Source organism: Histomonas meleagridis (assembly GCF_020186115.1).
Source record: "Histomonas meleagridis strain 2922-C6/04-10x chromosome Unknown contig_15, whole genome shotgun sequence".
Classification (NCBI taxonomy): domain Eukaryota; phylum Parabasalia; order Tritrichomonadida; family Dientamoebidae; genus Histomonas; species Histomonas meleagridis.
The window spans coordinates 233,118-246,697 of record NW_027150778.1 but is presented as its reverse complement, the minus strand read 5'-3'; the positions used below and the strand labels follow the sequence as shown (position 1 = coordinate 246,697).

At 32.3% G+C, this 13,580-nt stretch overlaps 7 protein-coding genes across 7 annotated transcripts; 4 read left to right on the top strand and 3 right to left on the bottom strand.

Annotated features, from left to right (window-relative positions):
* Nucleotides 1–508: 508 nt before the first annotated feature.
* Nucleotides 509–1,114, bottom strand: GO595_001792 (small GTP-binding protein; the record flags this gene model as incomplete). Its single annotated transcript, XM_067914629.1, has 1 exon — nucleotides 509–1,114. The coding sequence occupies one exon, from the start codon at nucleotides 1,112–1,114 to the stop codon at nucleotides 509–511; it is 606 nt and encodes a 201-aa protein (XP_067778041.1).
* Nucleotides 1,115–1,447: 333 nt separating this feature from the next.
* GO595_001791 (synapsin-2-like) lies at nucleotides 1,448–2,396 on the top strand (the record flags this gene model as incomplete). Its single annotated transcript, XM_067914628.1, has 2 exons — nucleotides 1,448–1,760; nucleotides 1,870–2,396. 2 exons carry the CDS (start codon nucleotides 1,448–1,450, stop codon nucleotides 2,394–2,396), a joined length of 840 nt encoding a protein of 279 aa, XP_067778040.1.
* Nucleotides 2,397–2,781: 385 nt separating this feature from the next.
* GO595_001790 (vacuolar protein sorting-associated protein) lies at nucleotides 2,782–5,109 on the top strand (the record flags this gene model as incomplete). The annotated part of the gene is made up of 1 exon (XM_067914627.1): nucleotides 2,782–5,109. The coding sequence occupies one exon, from the start codon at nucleotides 2,782–2,784 to the stop codon at nucleotides 5,107–5,109; it is 2,328 nt and encodes a 775-aa protein (XP_067778039.1).
* A 704-nt stretch (nucleotides 5,110–5,813) lies between these two features.
* Nucleotides 5,814–6,431, top strand: GO595_001789 (potassium/sodium hyperpolarization-activated cyclic nucleotide-gated channel 1; the record flags this gene model as incomplete). The annotated part of the gene is made up of 1 exon (XM_067914626.1): nucleotides 5,814–6,431. The coding sequence occupies one exon, from the start codon at nucleotides 5,814–5,816 to the stop codon at nucleotides 6,429–6,431; it is 618 nt and encodes a 205-aa protein (XP_067778038.1).
* A 505-nt stretch (nucleotides 6,432–6,936) lies between these two features.
* Nucleotides 6,937–7,893, top strand: GO595_001788 (Lipase family protein; the record flags this gene model as incomplete). Its single annotated transcript, XM_067914625.1, has 1 exon — nucleotides 6,937–7,893. The coding sequence occupies one exon, from the start codon at nucleotides 6,937–6,939 to the stop codon at nucleotides 7,891–7,893; it is 957 nt and encodes a 318-aa protein (XP_067778037.1).
* Nucleotides 7,894–8,014: 121 nt separating this feature from the next.
* On the bottom strand, nucleotides 8,015–9,664 carry GO595_001787 (ubiquitin carboxyl-terminal hydrolase 4; the record flags this gene model as incomplete). Its single annotated transcript, XM_067914623.1, has 1 exon — nucleotides 8,015–9,664. The coding sequence occupies one exon, from the start codon at nucleotides 9,662–9,664 to the stop codon at nucleotides 8,015–8,017; it is 1,650 nt and encodes a 549-aa protein (XP_067778036.1).
* Nucleotides 9,665–12,890: 3,226 nt separating this feature from the next.
* On the bottom strand, nucleotides 12,891–13,550 carry GO595_001786 (GYF domain containing protein; the record flags this gene model as incomplete). Its single annotated transcript, XM_067914622.1, has 1 exon — nucleotides 12,891–13,550. One exon carries the CDS (start codon nucleotides 13,548–13,550, stop codon nucleotides 12,891–12,893), a length of 660 nt encoding a protein of 219 aa, XP_067778035.1.
* Between the last annotated feature and the right edge of the window lie 30 nt (nucleotides 13,551–13,580).

Sequence of the window (13,580 nt, the reverse complement as noted above, 5' to 3'; positions counted from 1 at the left end):
ATTTTTATTATTAAACAATATCCTAAAGGTGTTTAAGTGTTTCATTTTATAGTTTAGTTACTGAAAATTAAATGCGGGTTAATGTTTAAAGATTTTTTTTTTTTTTGTTAGCCTAAAAATAAGTACAGATATTACTGATAATGATATTTATACCATTTAGAAATTATTTTATTTGAAAATTATTTAATTTGTTTGAAGTATATACATAATCTCAATAAGTTCATATCGATATGATTAAATTACTTTTTGAACATAAACAATTGATATTAATCATAAGAAATTATATTACATGAATAATATATTCTTTTGAATGTTTAAGAAAATGTATTTGTGAAAATGAAAATAAAACTCTTATTTGGTATCAAATTAGGACATAAGAAATACAAAATTATCCAGAAAATATTATTTTCCACTATTTTGGATGAAATTTAACATAAAGTATTGAATATTCTATTAATATTGATCGTTACACGCTTAAAAAGTGGAATAAGTGTTTTTATTGTAAATTCTAGCAAGGACATTCCGACTTTTGCTCTTGCTGTTGGAAGTCAACATTATCGTTGTTAGATGCAACTTCATATGCACCATCATCAACATTCTTTTCAATGACAGCCACACAAGCATCTATTGCTTGTTGAATTTGATCACCTGTTTTTGCAGATGTTTCAAAGTATTGCATGTGGTGTAATGAAGCAAATGATTCAGCTTCTACTTTTGACACTTTACGATCGGCCGCAAGATCTGATTTATTTCCTAAAAGTAGAGTAACAACATCAGACCTCGCAACATCTTTAATATCCTGTAACCACCTTCCAATATTTTCAAATGAGTCTCTATTTGTTAAATCAAATACTAATAAAGCGCCTGCTGATCCTCTATAATAACCGCGTGTAACTGATCTGAATAATTCTTGGCCCGCTGTATCCCATAATTGAAGTTGAATACGATGATGGTCGGTTTGAACAATCTTTGTCATGAATTCAACTCCTAATGTTGGTTGTGATTCCTCATCAAAAATATCTCGAACAAACCTGATGAGCAGACAAGTTTTTCCTACGCCAGAATCACCAACAACAACAACTTTTAAAGAATAATCGAACTTTCTGCCAATCATTGTTTTACCTTTAACGTTTTCGGTTTGTTAGAAACCGATTTGTGGGAAAAATAGAAAGCTAAAAATATCATGAATAATTAAAAGCAAATCTTTCCATTTAAATTTTAGAATTCATTGACGAATTTAATTTTTTGAGCGTTGTAATTTTTTATGATTTTGAACATTAATTAAAATATTTCTATTCGAACACAAAAAAAATATTGAATAATTTATATAATTCCACAGCTATAAAACACGTTTAAACAATACTCAAAATTGAATGCACCCAATCGAACTCAATAGAAATTTCAATGCGGCATATTGTTTTCAGGGGGCCCCAAATATTTCCTGTGTATGAAAGGAAATAAAAAAACAGCTGTTCTTGTTATTGCTGGTCCATATGAGAATTGGTACAAGCTTTGCAAACCTTACGAAGACTCTTTTTGTGTCGAACAAGCTTGTTGGAATGATATATCTCTTACTGTTTATCCAAGTGGACCAGTTGTTCATCTCCAACCAACTCGGCATCCTATTGATGATAAGCAGAAAGAATCACGTACTATCGAACCAGATCTTGTAGTTGTTAGAATGCTTTGTCGTTCTGTAGGTGAACGACTTGGGATAACACCAGATTACAGAAATGTTCTTTATGGCTTTGTTCATGCTTGTGTCCCACTTATTAATTCATTTGAAGCCATAAATTATGAACTTGAACGACCTTTAATGATGGGTTTATTAAAAACCATAGCACAAACTTGGCAAATCCAACTTTACAGTTATTCCACAGACATATTATAGCGAAGCTTATGAAATGGTAATTTCGCCTTCAGTTCCATTTGTGGTCAAATATTCATATCCTCATGGCGGATATGGAAAGATCCGTGTCCGAGATAACTCCGACTTTCCTGATGTTCGAAGCATTGTTGCGGTCAATAATCATTATTGTTCAGCCGAACCATTTATTGATCAAAAATATGAAGTCAGGATCATTTTTATAGCACCTGACTACATCAGAGCTCGAAAGCGATTTTCGCCAAATTGGAAAATCAACTTCGGAAGCAGTAATTACGGCGAAAACATCAAAGTGCCAGATCGATACAAAAGGTGGGTTCAAGAAATACATAATACGTATCCCGGATTTGATACATTTTGTTTGGATGTCATTGTTGACAAAAATGAAAAAGAATATATATTGGAGATGGGAGGCTCATCACAAGGATTTTCACCAGAATATGCCGACGAAGCATTGGCTAAACTGAGAGATTTGGTGGTGACAAGAGTAAAAGATTTGACGAAAAATTAAAATGAAATACAAAAATGTGAAGGGAAAATTAATAAAAATAAATATGTGGTAAATATTTAATTCATTATTCAATTTACTGAATTTTTCATCATTACAAATGGTAAACATATCTGAATTTGGTCACCAAAAATTAATTTTTTTCCTTCCTTATTTTAATAATATTTTCACTTCTTGTTGTACAACACAAAATCAAATAAAATATTAGGTGAATTGCAATAAATATGGGTGACAATCTAATCTTTTAAGTATACACCTATAGCTAACCTCAAACCGTATATCAAAAAATGACACCATGATACAAAAAGTCGATATGTATTCAAAAAGTGGGGTATTTACATATGTTTAAAATAAACAAAAGTGGGTAAACGGTTGTTACATAGTACCAATGGAGCAAAAGAAAAAATCATTTTCACAAAAGTTAATGCTTGACAAATACAACTTTTCAGGCGCCATATTTATCAAAGAAAAACTTCGCTCCAATCCTCTACCTGAAGATTCACATTTTTCAAAAAATATCAATTTCGAGTATGACATGATTAGAGCAGCACCAATAGGAGGCTGCGTTGGTGTAATTCACATGACTGGTGGTAACGAAAATTTCATTGCATTATACGATTCATGTTTAAACTTCATCCGCAAAATTCCATCTCCAGTACCATCTCCGATCAAAGACTTCTTCATCACGCCGGAAGAAGTTATTGTTCTTCTCTATGAGCACAACGAAATTTATGCTATGGACCAACGTGGCAAAAAAATCGAATCAAAGATAATATGTCAAGGCGAATATATAATTACATCAGCTTTCTATGACTATGGTTTATTTCTCTTTACGTTTTCAGGCAAGGTACTACACGTCAAAAACTTCATAACAATGGAAGTTGAAGTATTTGCAGAAGAAAATACCGAAGACACAATGTTAATTCCAAACCTTAAAAACGTTGCAGTTGTACCACCAAACGATGAACATGATTTTGTTGTTTGGGGTTATGCGACTCGACCTGAGACGTTTGAATATATGTTGATATGTATTCAAGAAGGAGATATCCAAAGTGTTCATTTCCCAGACGAAATCAATCTAATGCGTTTTAGCGCTAACTATCAGCTCGCTCTTGTCCTTTGTCAAGATTCAGTATATATTTGTTCGTCAACTTTTGACAGAGCATTTGACCGTCTCCAAATCGATGGCGTTCCATTAAAGAATGCTACTTGGTGTGGTAATAGTTCAGTTTTAATCTATACCGAAAATGAAATGATAATGGTTGGCGATACAGAACAAATTCTTTCATGGCCCATGGAAAAAGGATGTACATTTACAACCGAATTTGATGGAGCGCGTGTCATATCTCATGATGACATTTGGTATATCAGAGAAGTTATGGGCGCCCCATTAGATTTCATCAAAGAAGATAATGAAGCTCCTTCTTATAAGTTCTTTTCAGCTGTAAGTGATCCACGGTCTTTTGTTAATAGTGATCCAATAGTAGAGATGAGTTCAGAATTACCAAAAGCTATAGAAGGATGTCTCGATTGTTGCAAATTCTATCGTAATCAAGACTTTGTTCGTTCTCTTTTGCTATGCGTAGCTAAGTTCAAGAACAAGGTCGAAGACTACAATACACAAGATTATCTCGACGCGATCACTAATATTAAAATCACATCAAACATTTCGAAGGAGCCCGTTAACATGCCGCTGACGGAATCGCAGTTACTTCATCTTGGCTATCGTCGCCTCTTATTACGGCTTTGTAATCGTTTTCTCCATTTTTATGCGTTCCGAATAGCCGAGTTTCTAAATGATTATGAAGAACTTATATATAGTCATTGGGCTAATTGTATGTTACGATCTAATGCATCACCTACAGAAATTGTTCGGCGTATTAAGAACAATGGATATAATTTTGATTATGTTGAATTAGCAACATTAGCATTTGACTTAGCGGATGAATTAAATGATCCACAAAAGAAAGAACTTGCATTGAACTTATTAAAAGAGAACAAAGTGAAGTCACATTCAGTTCCATTATTAATTCGTCAAGGACAATGGAGTGCAGCAGTCGAAGCAGCAGTTACATCTAATGATATATCATTAATAGCATATGTCCTTAACTCGGCAACTGAACAATATCAAGATGACATTGTCCGGAAATGTATCTCACAAAACAAAATAGCATTAAGTTGTTGGCTCAAGTTACATCCGGAAGAATCCGAAATTTCCAACTTGTTAATGAAAAGTGGTTCGACACGGACCTCGAGATATTATCGAATGATAAATGGCGATGACATAAAACGAATTAAAGCTGATTCGAAGAAAGATAAAACGTCATCGAAATTGGATTTGGAGATTTATGATCGAATTAATGACTTGAAAGAAACTGCGGCTAAGTTTAACATCGAGTTTACGAATGATTTAACTGCGTATAAACTGTTCGATAAAGTGCTCGAGGCGACAGGCGAACAAAAGATCGCGATGAACGTCGCAAAAGCATTGAAGATGAGTTCGGATGAAATATTAAATAGAATGATAGAGATGGCAATCAAACTGAATAAAGATGAACTAATGAGAGACGGCGCGAAAATTGCGTCGCAAGATGATATATATAATGCGATTCTCGATTTGGCTGACGCTGGAAGAAACAGAGAGGCAATGTACATGATCAACTTTATTAAGTCAAATGAAAAAAAAGAAGAGTTGGAAATGCAATTATCAAATTAATAAATTTCTTTGCTTTATTTTCGTTTTGTTAACTAAATGAAGTACGATCGTTGTGACAAAGAAAGAAATGTAAAATATGATGAAATTATTGTAAAAATATATCCACCGTATTATTCCACACATGTTTTTTCACGCTAAATTTGTGACGGATTTTTCCCAATTTGACTATAATGCTGTTTATAATTTAAAATTGAAAGTGATTCCCAAAGGATAAACCTCATGACGAAAGGAAAACAGCCAGAATAAGCTCTTAACAATGCACTCATACGACTACTTCACAGTGAGATTAAGCTTAGTGATATTTTAACAAATGTATGAAATGATAAACTGAATATGATCTTGCGATTATTCATATAATCTATATATATAAACTCAAATAGCCAAGGAATGAAATTTTTGTTGATATTTTTATTTAACTTCGAAAATTTTGGTGATTTTTTGTGTTTTATTTTACCAAGAAATAAGTGTGAATAAAGGTTTTTCTGCCGAATTGGGATTAATTCGATGACAATATTAATTTAAATTTCTTTTTTGCGCAAGAAAGTGAAGTGTAAAAGCCCCTCAAAATAGATAGAAATTTTTCAATGGGATAACCGAGCGTTTTGTCAATTGACACTGAAATTTCAGAACACCGAAAATTTTACGAACAGATTTTTTTAAGAAGACGTTTGGTCAAATGCACAACACAAATTCATATTTTGTTGATGGAAAATTTGCAGGAAAAGAAGGAACCATCTCATTGGGAGCTCCTTTCCCCGGATGACCAACATGTTTACCAACAAATTTATAAGGTAATTTCTGCTCCAACAAATAGAAACAAAAGAAATAAGAAAGTTGATGATTTTAAAGATATTATAGATGCAATAGAATTATTTGAAAACTCTGATGAAGAAGGAAAGTGGAAACGTTGCCTTGTTTGTGGAATTTGTAAAGTTTCAAACGGAATTGCTATCAATATCTCTCAATTTAAAAAACTAATTTTGAAATGTAAATCATCAATAAATGGCTCTCTGAAGTCATTAGGATACACAAAGCTTCTCTCAAAGCCATCACTTTGCCCAGAATTACTTGAAATAATTCCATATCTAAAATCTAATCCAAATGAGCTTAGACAATGGACAGTGAGGATGAAACTGGATAGCAAAGTCGGTGAAGAAGATAGGCTTATGGAAATATCTCCACCTCAAGTCGAAGATAATTTCGATTTATTCAATACAAACGAGCTTAGAGTATCAAATATCCAAATCGGAACAGATTCTCTTTCAAATTGGGACGGATTTCCTACAAAGGATCTTTATGATTTTTCATTCGAATTTTTTTAAGTTCAATTTATTCTTTCACACTAATAAATAAAACTATCCCTTTTTAATGTTTAGAATATAATTAATTTTGTTCTAAAATATGATAAAATTGTAAGTTTTACTTTCCAAATCTTTTGCTTTCGATTAAAAATTGAGTTAAACTGGACCTTCCTTAATCAAGCTAGTCAGCAACTTCTGTCTGGCCATTCAAAAATGCATACATAGATGCTGTATCAAATATTTTAAATCCAAATATTATACTGAAAATTGATTTTTAAATAAAATGTCTAGAGAAACTTATTGTGAAATATCATTTATTTAGTTATAACCTTGATAAAAAAATTTTTAAGCAGTTAAATTTTATGTTACTCTGATGTATTTTTGCAAAGATAGGGAAGAAACTGTAATTTTGATGGGAGGTCAAATCAAAATGTGTCAAAAAAGTATTCTTTTGAATTTGATGTAAAATGTTCAATTTATTCAATATTTAGTTGGCCGATCACTTATAGCTCCACTTCATTTATTGATGGAAAAAGTAATCAACGGAATTCCACTTGATTTCATTAAAAGTTGCTTCCAAATATCTGATGCTGGTTTTGACTTGCGTGAGCTTCCATTAGGTCTCCAAAAAATAATCACTCGCGGAGGTGGAGAAACAGAAATGCCATTATTTTTCTTAGCTAACGGGTATAAAAACGACCTTTTCATTGTTGTTCGTGGAGCAACCGAAGCTCATGACTTTGTTCGATGTCTTAATTTTGGACGAACAAAATTCCTTGATGGAGAAGTTCATGAAGGAGTTTTAGCCGCAGCACGTTGGATCATTGCACAGAGTCGTGAATATATAGATGAATGCAAAGGACGTATTATTGTTGTTGGACATTCATTAGGAGGTGCAACATCTTCAATGATTGCAGCAGTTCTCCGCTTAGAAGAGAAGAAGGAAAATGTTATTGCTATCACAGCCGCTTCTTTCCCAATTTTCAGTGCAAATATCAAAAAATTAACCGAACCGTTCATTACATCTTTTGTATTTAACAACGATGTTGTCCCTCTTCTCACGCAAACAAATCTTCAAATGATTATTCAGTTCATGGTAGCTACAACAGGAAATCTTGGACAAAGCGTTGGAGGAATCATTCAAATGCTTCAAACGATATTGCTTCAAAGAGGAGTTCAAGACCAAACAATTATTGCAAAGCTTTATGAGGTTGTTCCTGGCATCGTTGCTAAGATAATGTCGAGTCCAGTGACAGAGAACTTTTTGTGTCCGGGAACGGTTTTAAACGTCGTCAGGTGCACCCCGGGACAGGACGTTTTCACTATCGTTCCATTTGTTGAGGGAAAGCCAATGGCGAATCTCCTCCTGATAATGACCGGAGTTGCAGATCACAACTTGCAACTTCTCATCGGTGCTATAGAATCAATTTTGGCTACTCCATCACAGCCAACAGGACCAACAGAAGTTGATGATCTCGATTAAACAATATTCATAAAGATCAAATTAAGTTTTAAAAGCAAACGAATTGATTCATTTCAAAGACTCAAATTAAGGATAAATGAAATAATATATCAATTCAAAATATATCTTGTAATTAGTAATTTTATTCATTTATCTTCTCGTAAAATAACAAATACGGATTTTTCTGTGCAAAAACTCTTTCCTTATCAACTTTTTCGAATATGCTATCACTAAATCTATACCAGTTTCCAGTTTCCTTGTGCCTTGTGTACGCCATATAATGTCCGGAATGCAATGACTGGCCAACGTGGTAGACAAATCCGATTAATCTATAGCGTGCATTTTCGATTGAGTAATCGTACATGTTAAGTTCTTCTGGAAAGCTGACATTTACTTTTCTCTTGAACGAGATAGCTCCTTTATTCTCGAACAAGTCTACTTGGAAAATCAATACATTCGGAAGCCGATAGAAAGTTGCCAATGCAGTTGACTTATCACCTCCACATGATTGGCAATGTCTACCTATACCACCACTGTGGATAAATTCGCCCAAATAATGGGCGAGTGGAAGTGCTTCTTCTGAATTGATTGGGAACAACGATAGACTCTCCGTCGGTTGTAGGCGAACGTTAACTACATTACAAAAAGTGCTAAGGTGAGGTGAATCAAGTGAACTGAGATGTAACTTTTCGAAGCTGAACTGATGCTCTTTGGTGTCAGAAGGCCAAAGACGATTAGAGATAGATTGCTTAGTAGGCTCTTGATTAGTACCAAGATCAATGAGAACAGGTGGCCATGATATTCCGCGCATGCCCTGGGGATAAAGAAAGGCACAAATGGAAGCATTGGGTGGGATTTCATAGATAAGAAGGTCGTCGCTTGAATTTAGCTGTTGATTTGGTTGGAAGATCTCATATGGAAATGGACTGGTCGTATTATGAGAGCTAACAAGGATGATGAATTCGCTATATGTGTTGAGTAAATTGTGAAGTTGATCTTGATATGTCATTTCTGGGTTATCGCTTTGAAGATATAAAGTTTTGGATTGACTATTGCGATCATATGGTATATAAATGGCCTTCTGCTTGGGGTCGTTGTTGGTTGGGGAGAGGTTGATGGTCAAAAATGGATCAAAAACGGTTTCTGAATTTCCACAATTAGAACATGTGAAACATTTCCCTACAAGTCCATGGAATATCTTGAAGAATGGTGAAATGTTGACAGACAGTATAGATTTCCAATTTTGTTTTGCAATTAGGTTATCATTTTGACCGTTACCACGTATTGGCTTATAAGGGTCTTTAGTATCATTCAATTCAGTGTTGATTCTGTCGATGAGGATCGTCAGGAATTCATGTGCATCTTGTTGTTGGCATGTTGAAAAGATTGGCGAATATTTGCCGATGCAGGCCTTAACGTTCTTCCTGAGTTGTTGAATATTTAAACCGTTGCCCCAAACCGCCAAAATTAAGTCTGACAATGCCTTCGCTAAGTGCTGCGATGTCTTTAGCTCTCCCTTAACAAAGAAATCGTATAGGTCTCGGATCTGGAAAATGCACTGAAGAACAGAATTCATATAACATGAGTTTTCGAAGTTTTCAAGGCCTGTAATGCCTTTAGCGATTGCTGTTGTTTGATGTATTTGTGTTTGTGGAGCTCCTGTTTGTGTTTGTAGAAGAGGTTCAAGTAGTAACTCATGATTACAAAAGAAACCTATGTTTTTAACAACTTCATCATCATTGATAATATCTCCAATTTGTCCAGAATAATAATTGAAAAATTCAAATTTCATATCTTTTGGTAAATTAAATGCTTTCCTGGCAAGGCGCTTTAGATCTTCTATTGTTTTCAGATTTGAAATAAAAATTGTTTTAATGATTTCATTTCCATTTTTTTCAAAGTAAATTTTTAGTGGAACTTGATAAAGTGCAGGCTCTGCTTTTGGATTTTTTGGATCAGACTTTATTAGTTCTATTTCTATATCAGGTTCTCCATAATAATGCTCCTTAATTTTTTCCCAAATTTCTTTTTTTACAAGGATAAAATCTTGGGGCATCCTCGCTTTTAGAGAAACGAATCCATTACTATCAATGATATGATAATTATCAACTGGAAAATTAAAATCTTTTCCATTTTTTATAGATTGCTTTAGTTTAAATAACCATTTGTTTGATATAGCATAGCATGTGCTTTCATCTGTATTATTAAGGTCTATTATCCCATCTTCGATTAATGCCAGTTGTTTTTCCAGTTCCATTAAAATGACATGCCACTTTTTACTTAAGTAAATTGTGCCAAATCAAAAATTTTTGTCGATTACTTGAATCGACAAAGTTTGTTCGAATAGTTTATTATCTATCGTACTTGATCGTTTTGTATTCAAATGTCATCCATTTGAAATTATAAACGTCATTTTAACATGAATATTGAAGGTGACTCTACTTTCAAAGAGTCAAGCTTTGATGAGGATATAGTCAAAGGACTTAGTGAAATAGGAATAAAATTAAGTGATTCTGATTTTGAGATTGGGAAAAATAATGATGATCAAAAAACAGATAACAAAAAAGAAACAAAACCAAAAACAACACCAAAGGCTGAAAATAAAAAATCGACAACCCCAAGGAGGAGCGCTCAAAAAAGGCGACTTCCACAAGTTAAACCAATATCAATTTCACAATTACTTGATCAAAGTTCAGATTTAAAACCAACCCCACCTGAACCTAAACCCATAATTTTACCTTCCAGAGAGGAAGAAAAACCGACTAAACCAGTAAAACAAGTTCAAGAAGAAGTTAAAATTGAAGAAACTCCAATACAAAAATCTTTTTCTCAAGAATCATCACTTGAATCACGAATCAATGGATATTTTACCCAAGCCACCCGGAAGCTTATTTATGAAGTAACAAATGAAATCACTAATCTCCTCCAAAAAATGCCAATTAGTGATGATCACATTCAAGATTATATATCAGATATTCGACAAAACATCAAACAAATTATTACAATTGAAGTCCCAAAATGTAATATTAATTTTATTTCGAATATATTTGATCAATTTTCAAATGATTATCAAGAAATGTTTTTCCAAGTCAACAAAATTAATCAAAAGACAAATATAAATGAAGAAGACACATTACAAGATACAAGTTCTTTTATTTCTTCTCGAATATCATCTGTTCGTGAACAACTTCATTCATCTCTTCAAACATTAAATGAAGAAATAAATGAAAACTATAAAATAAAAAGTCAATTCTTTACAAATAAAAATAAAAAAGAAAAAGAAATTTCTTCTTTAATGAAAAAACTTTCGATTTTGGAATCTAATGAAATAATACTTCGAAATGAATCGAATCTTCTTGAAACAAAATTTAGTCGAATGGATTCAAGTGATAGCATAAATAATTATAATGAAAACTCAAAAGAAAATACTTCTAAACAACTTAGAGCGTTGATTGAAGAGTTTTCGGAATATTTAAATCCTTCATATTCTCAAACAACTTATAGAGATTGGTTAAATTCTGTTTTTGATGTAAGAGATGAAATTTCGATGATTAGGCAAAATTATGAATTCAAATTAAGACAGATTTATATGAATTTAAATACAGGGAATAGTTATTATAGGAACCAGCAAAGAATGATTTTGCCAAGAAGAAGATTCGATAAAACTGAGGCAACGATGAACTTCTCAAGCAGCATTGAAAAACCGTTCCCGATTTGAATACATTCAAAATAACCGATTTTTTAATTCAATAACGCGAAATCAATTTTTTCAATTGTTTACACTTAAGTAAACGGTGTCTTCAAGGTGGGTTTCTGATTTGAATAATTATATCAAAGAGGCACAAGATAATTTAACAAAGGTCGTGCACTTGAAAAGTTGTGACATAAAGCAAAATTTTGGTATTTGATTACAAAAATAGTCAAATCAATACCATTTTATGGCTATAGAGATCAGTGGTTTGCAGTTCATTGTATTAGCTAACGTTGATCAATTGCAGAACTCAGAGATTAACACATTAAATTAGTAATTCTCAAAGATGATGAATCTGGCGAAAAGTTTGGGTCACAATGCATTCACAACAATATTAATTTACAAAGATTGAAGTTAATATCTGAACAGTATTTGGATATTAGTTAAATTATTGGAAACTGCACTTATAAAATCATCTCAAAACGGTAAAATAGAATTTGTTGCCCAAAAAAGATATGGAAATTAATTTCATTCTCATCTTGTTTTTAAAAACTATTACATAAATAAACCACAATGAAGAGTGTTATGTATATATTTTTTGTATTCGAATTTAATATATATATATAGAGAGAGAGGAATAGAAAAGCCCTGTAAAGCTTCGACAGAAGGGGCTCATTAGTAAATCATATATAGATAACATTAAATGAATTTTATTATGGTATCAACTTTGATTTTAAAGAGTTTTTCAAAATTAATTAAGATTATAAAAATGGATAATTTTTGAATTTAAAACACAATGTTTAATATAGATTTATTCTCAAAAATATAAATTAACTTCGAAGTCTCTTGGTATAATATCTTAATAAAATTATTAGAAATTATAAGAATTTTCGATCCAGACATCGATAGGTTCAATTCATTCAAATCTGAAAGCGCCATTCATCCAGAAAAAAATTTATTTTAATATTTTTGAAATATCATAAAATTAGGAAAGAATTCAAATTATTTAAAATAGTACTTATGCATGCAGCAAAAAATATTGCAGTGACATAGCTACAATCTTTCTTAAACATAAAAAAATGATTTCGATGCAAGAAATATTTTTTTTTTTGATCTGATATTCCAAAATATTTTAATAGAATATTATAATATGCATCATAAAACTTTCCAAAAATATTTGTTTTGTTTTTTCACTCTAGAATCAAATATATATTGGTTGTAAATTTTTAATATCTTTATTATGCTTAAGCATAATAAGAGATTAAACTCAGGGATTATTTTTAAAATTTCACTTAAAATATTCGTTTATTAAACACTTGAACGGTATCTATGGCCCTGCTTCATCCAAGTCCAAATCAGTTTCTGCATCAGGAAGAGAAAATGCAAATAATGTATTTTGACTTTTTTCATTGATCGAATTGTTGGTGGCTTGAGGTTTCACCTTATTATCAGCAAATGCTTTATTTATGTCTGGGAATAAAGTGGAAATTGGTTCGAAATTTTCATCTGATACTTTTTTCACTAATAAAGATGAGTCAATATATCGCTTATTTAGAAGCCAGTTTCTCATTGTGCTAGATGAATATGGGCCAACAATATGATCCATCGGATCCTTGTAATACCATTGTAAATCTTCTTCGATCGGTTCATTTTGTGAAAATTCGGTATGAGAATCATTTCCCTTCCTATTCCTGTTTGGTCTATTCGTTCTTCGTGATGTTTTTCCTGAAGTGTTTAAATATATTGTTGAATTAATTTCAGATTTTGGAGGCGTGAAGGTAGCACATTCTGGTGCCTGTGGCTTACTCACAAAAACGTTTTCGAAATGAGTAATTTCTGGTGGTGGAGGATAATTTTTTGAAGCTTCATAATAACTTAGTATTTGTGGGATGGTATAAAGATATTTATTTGGTTCTCCTGAGTCAGATGATACATCACTATCATTTGATTCATCATCATCTCGGAGGACTGAAAATTTGCTGTTCATTTAATGTCGACGTGACATATTTATTTTCTT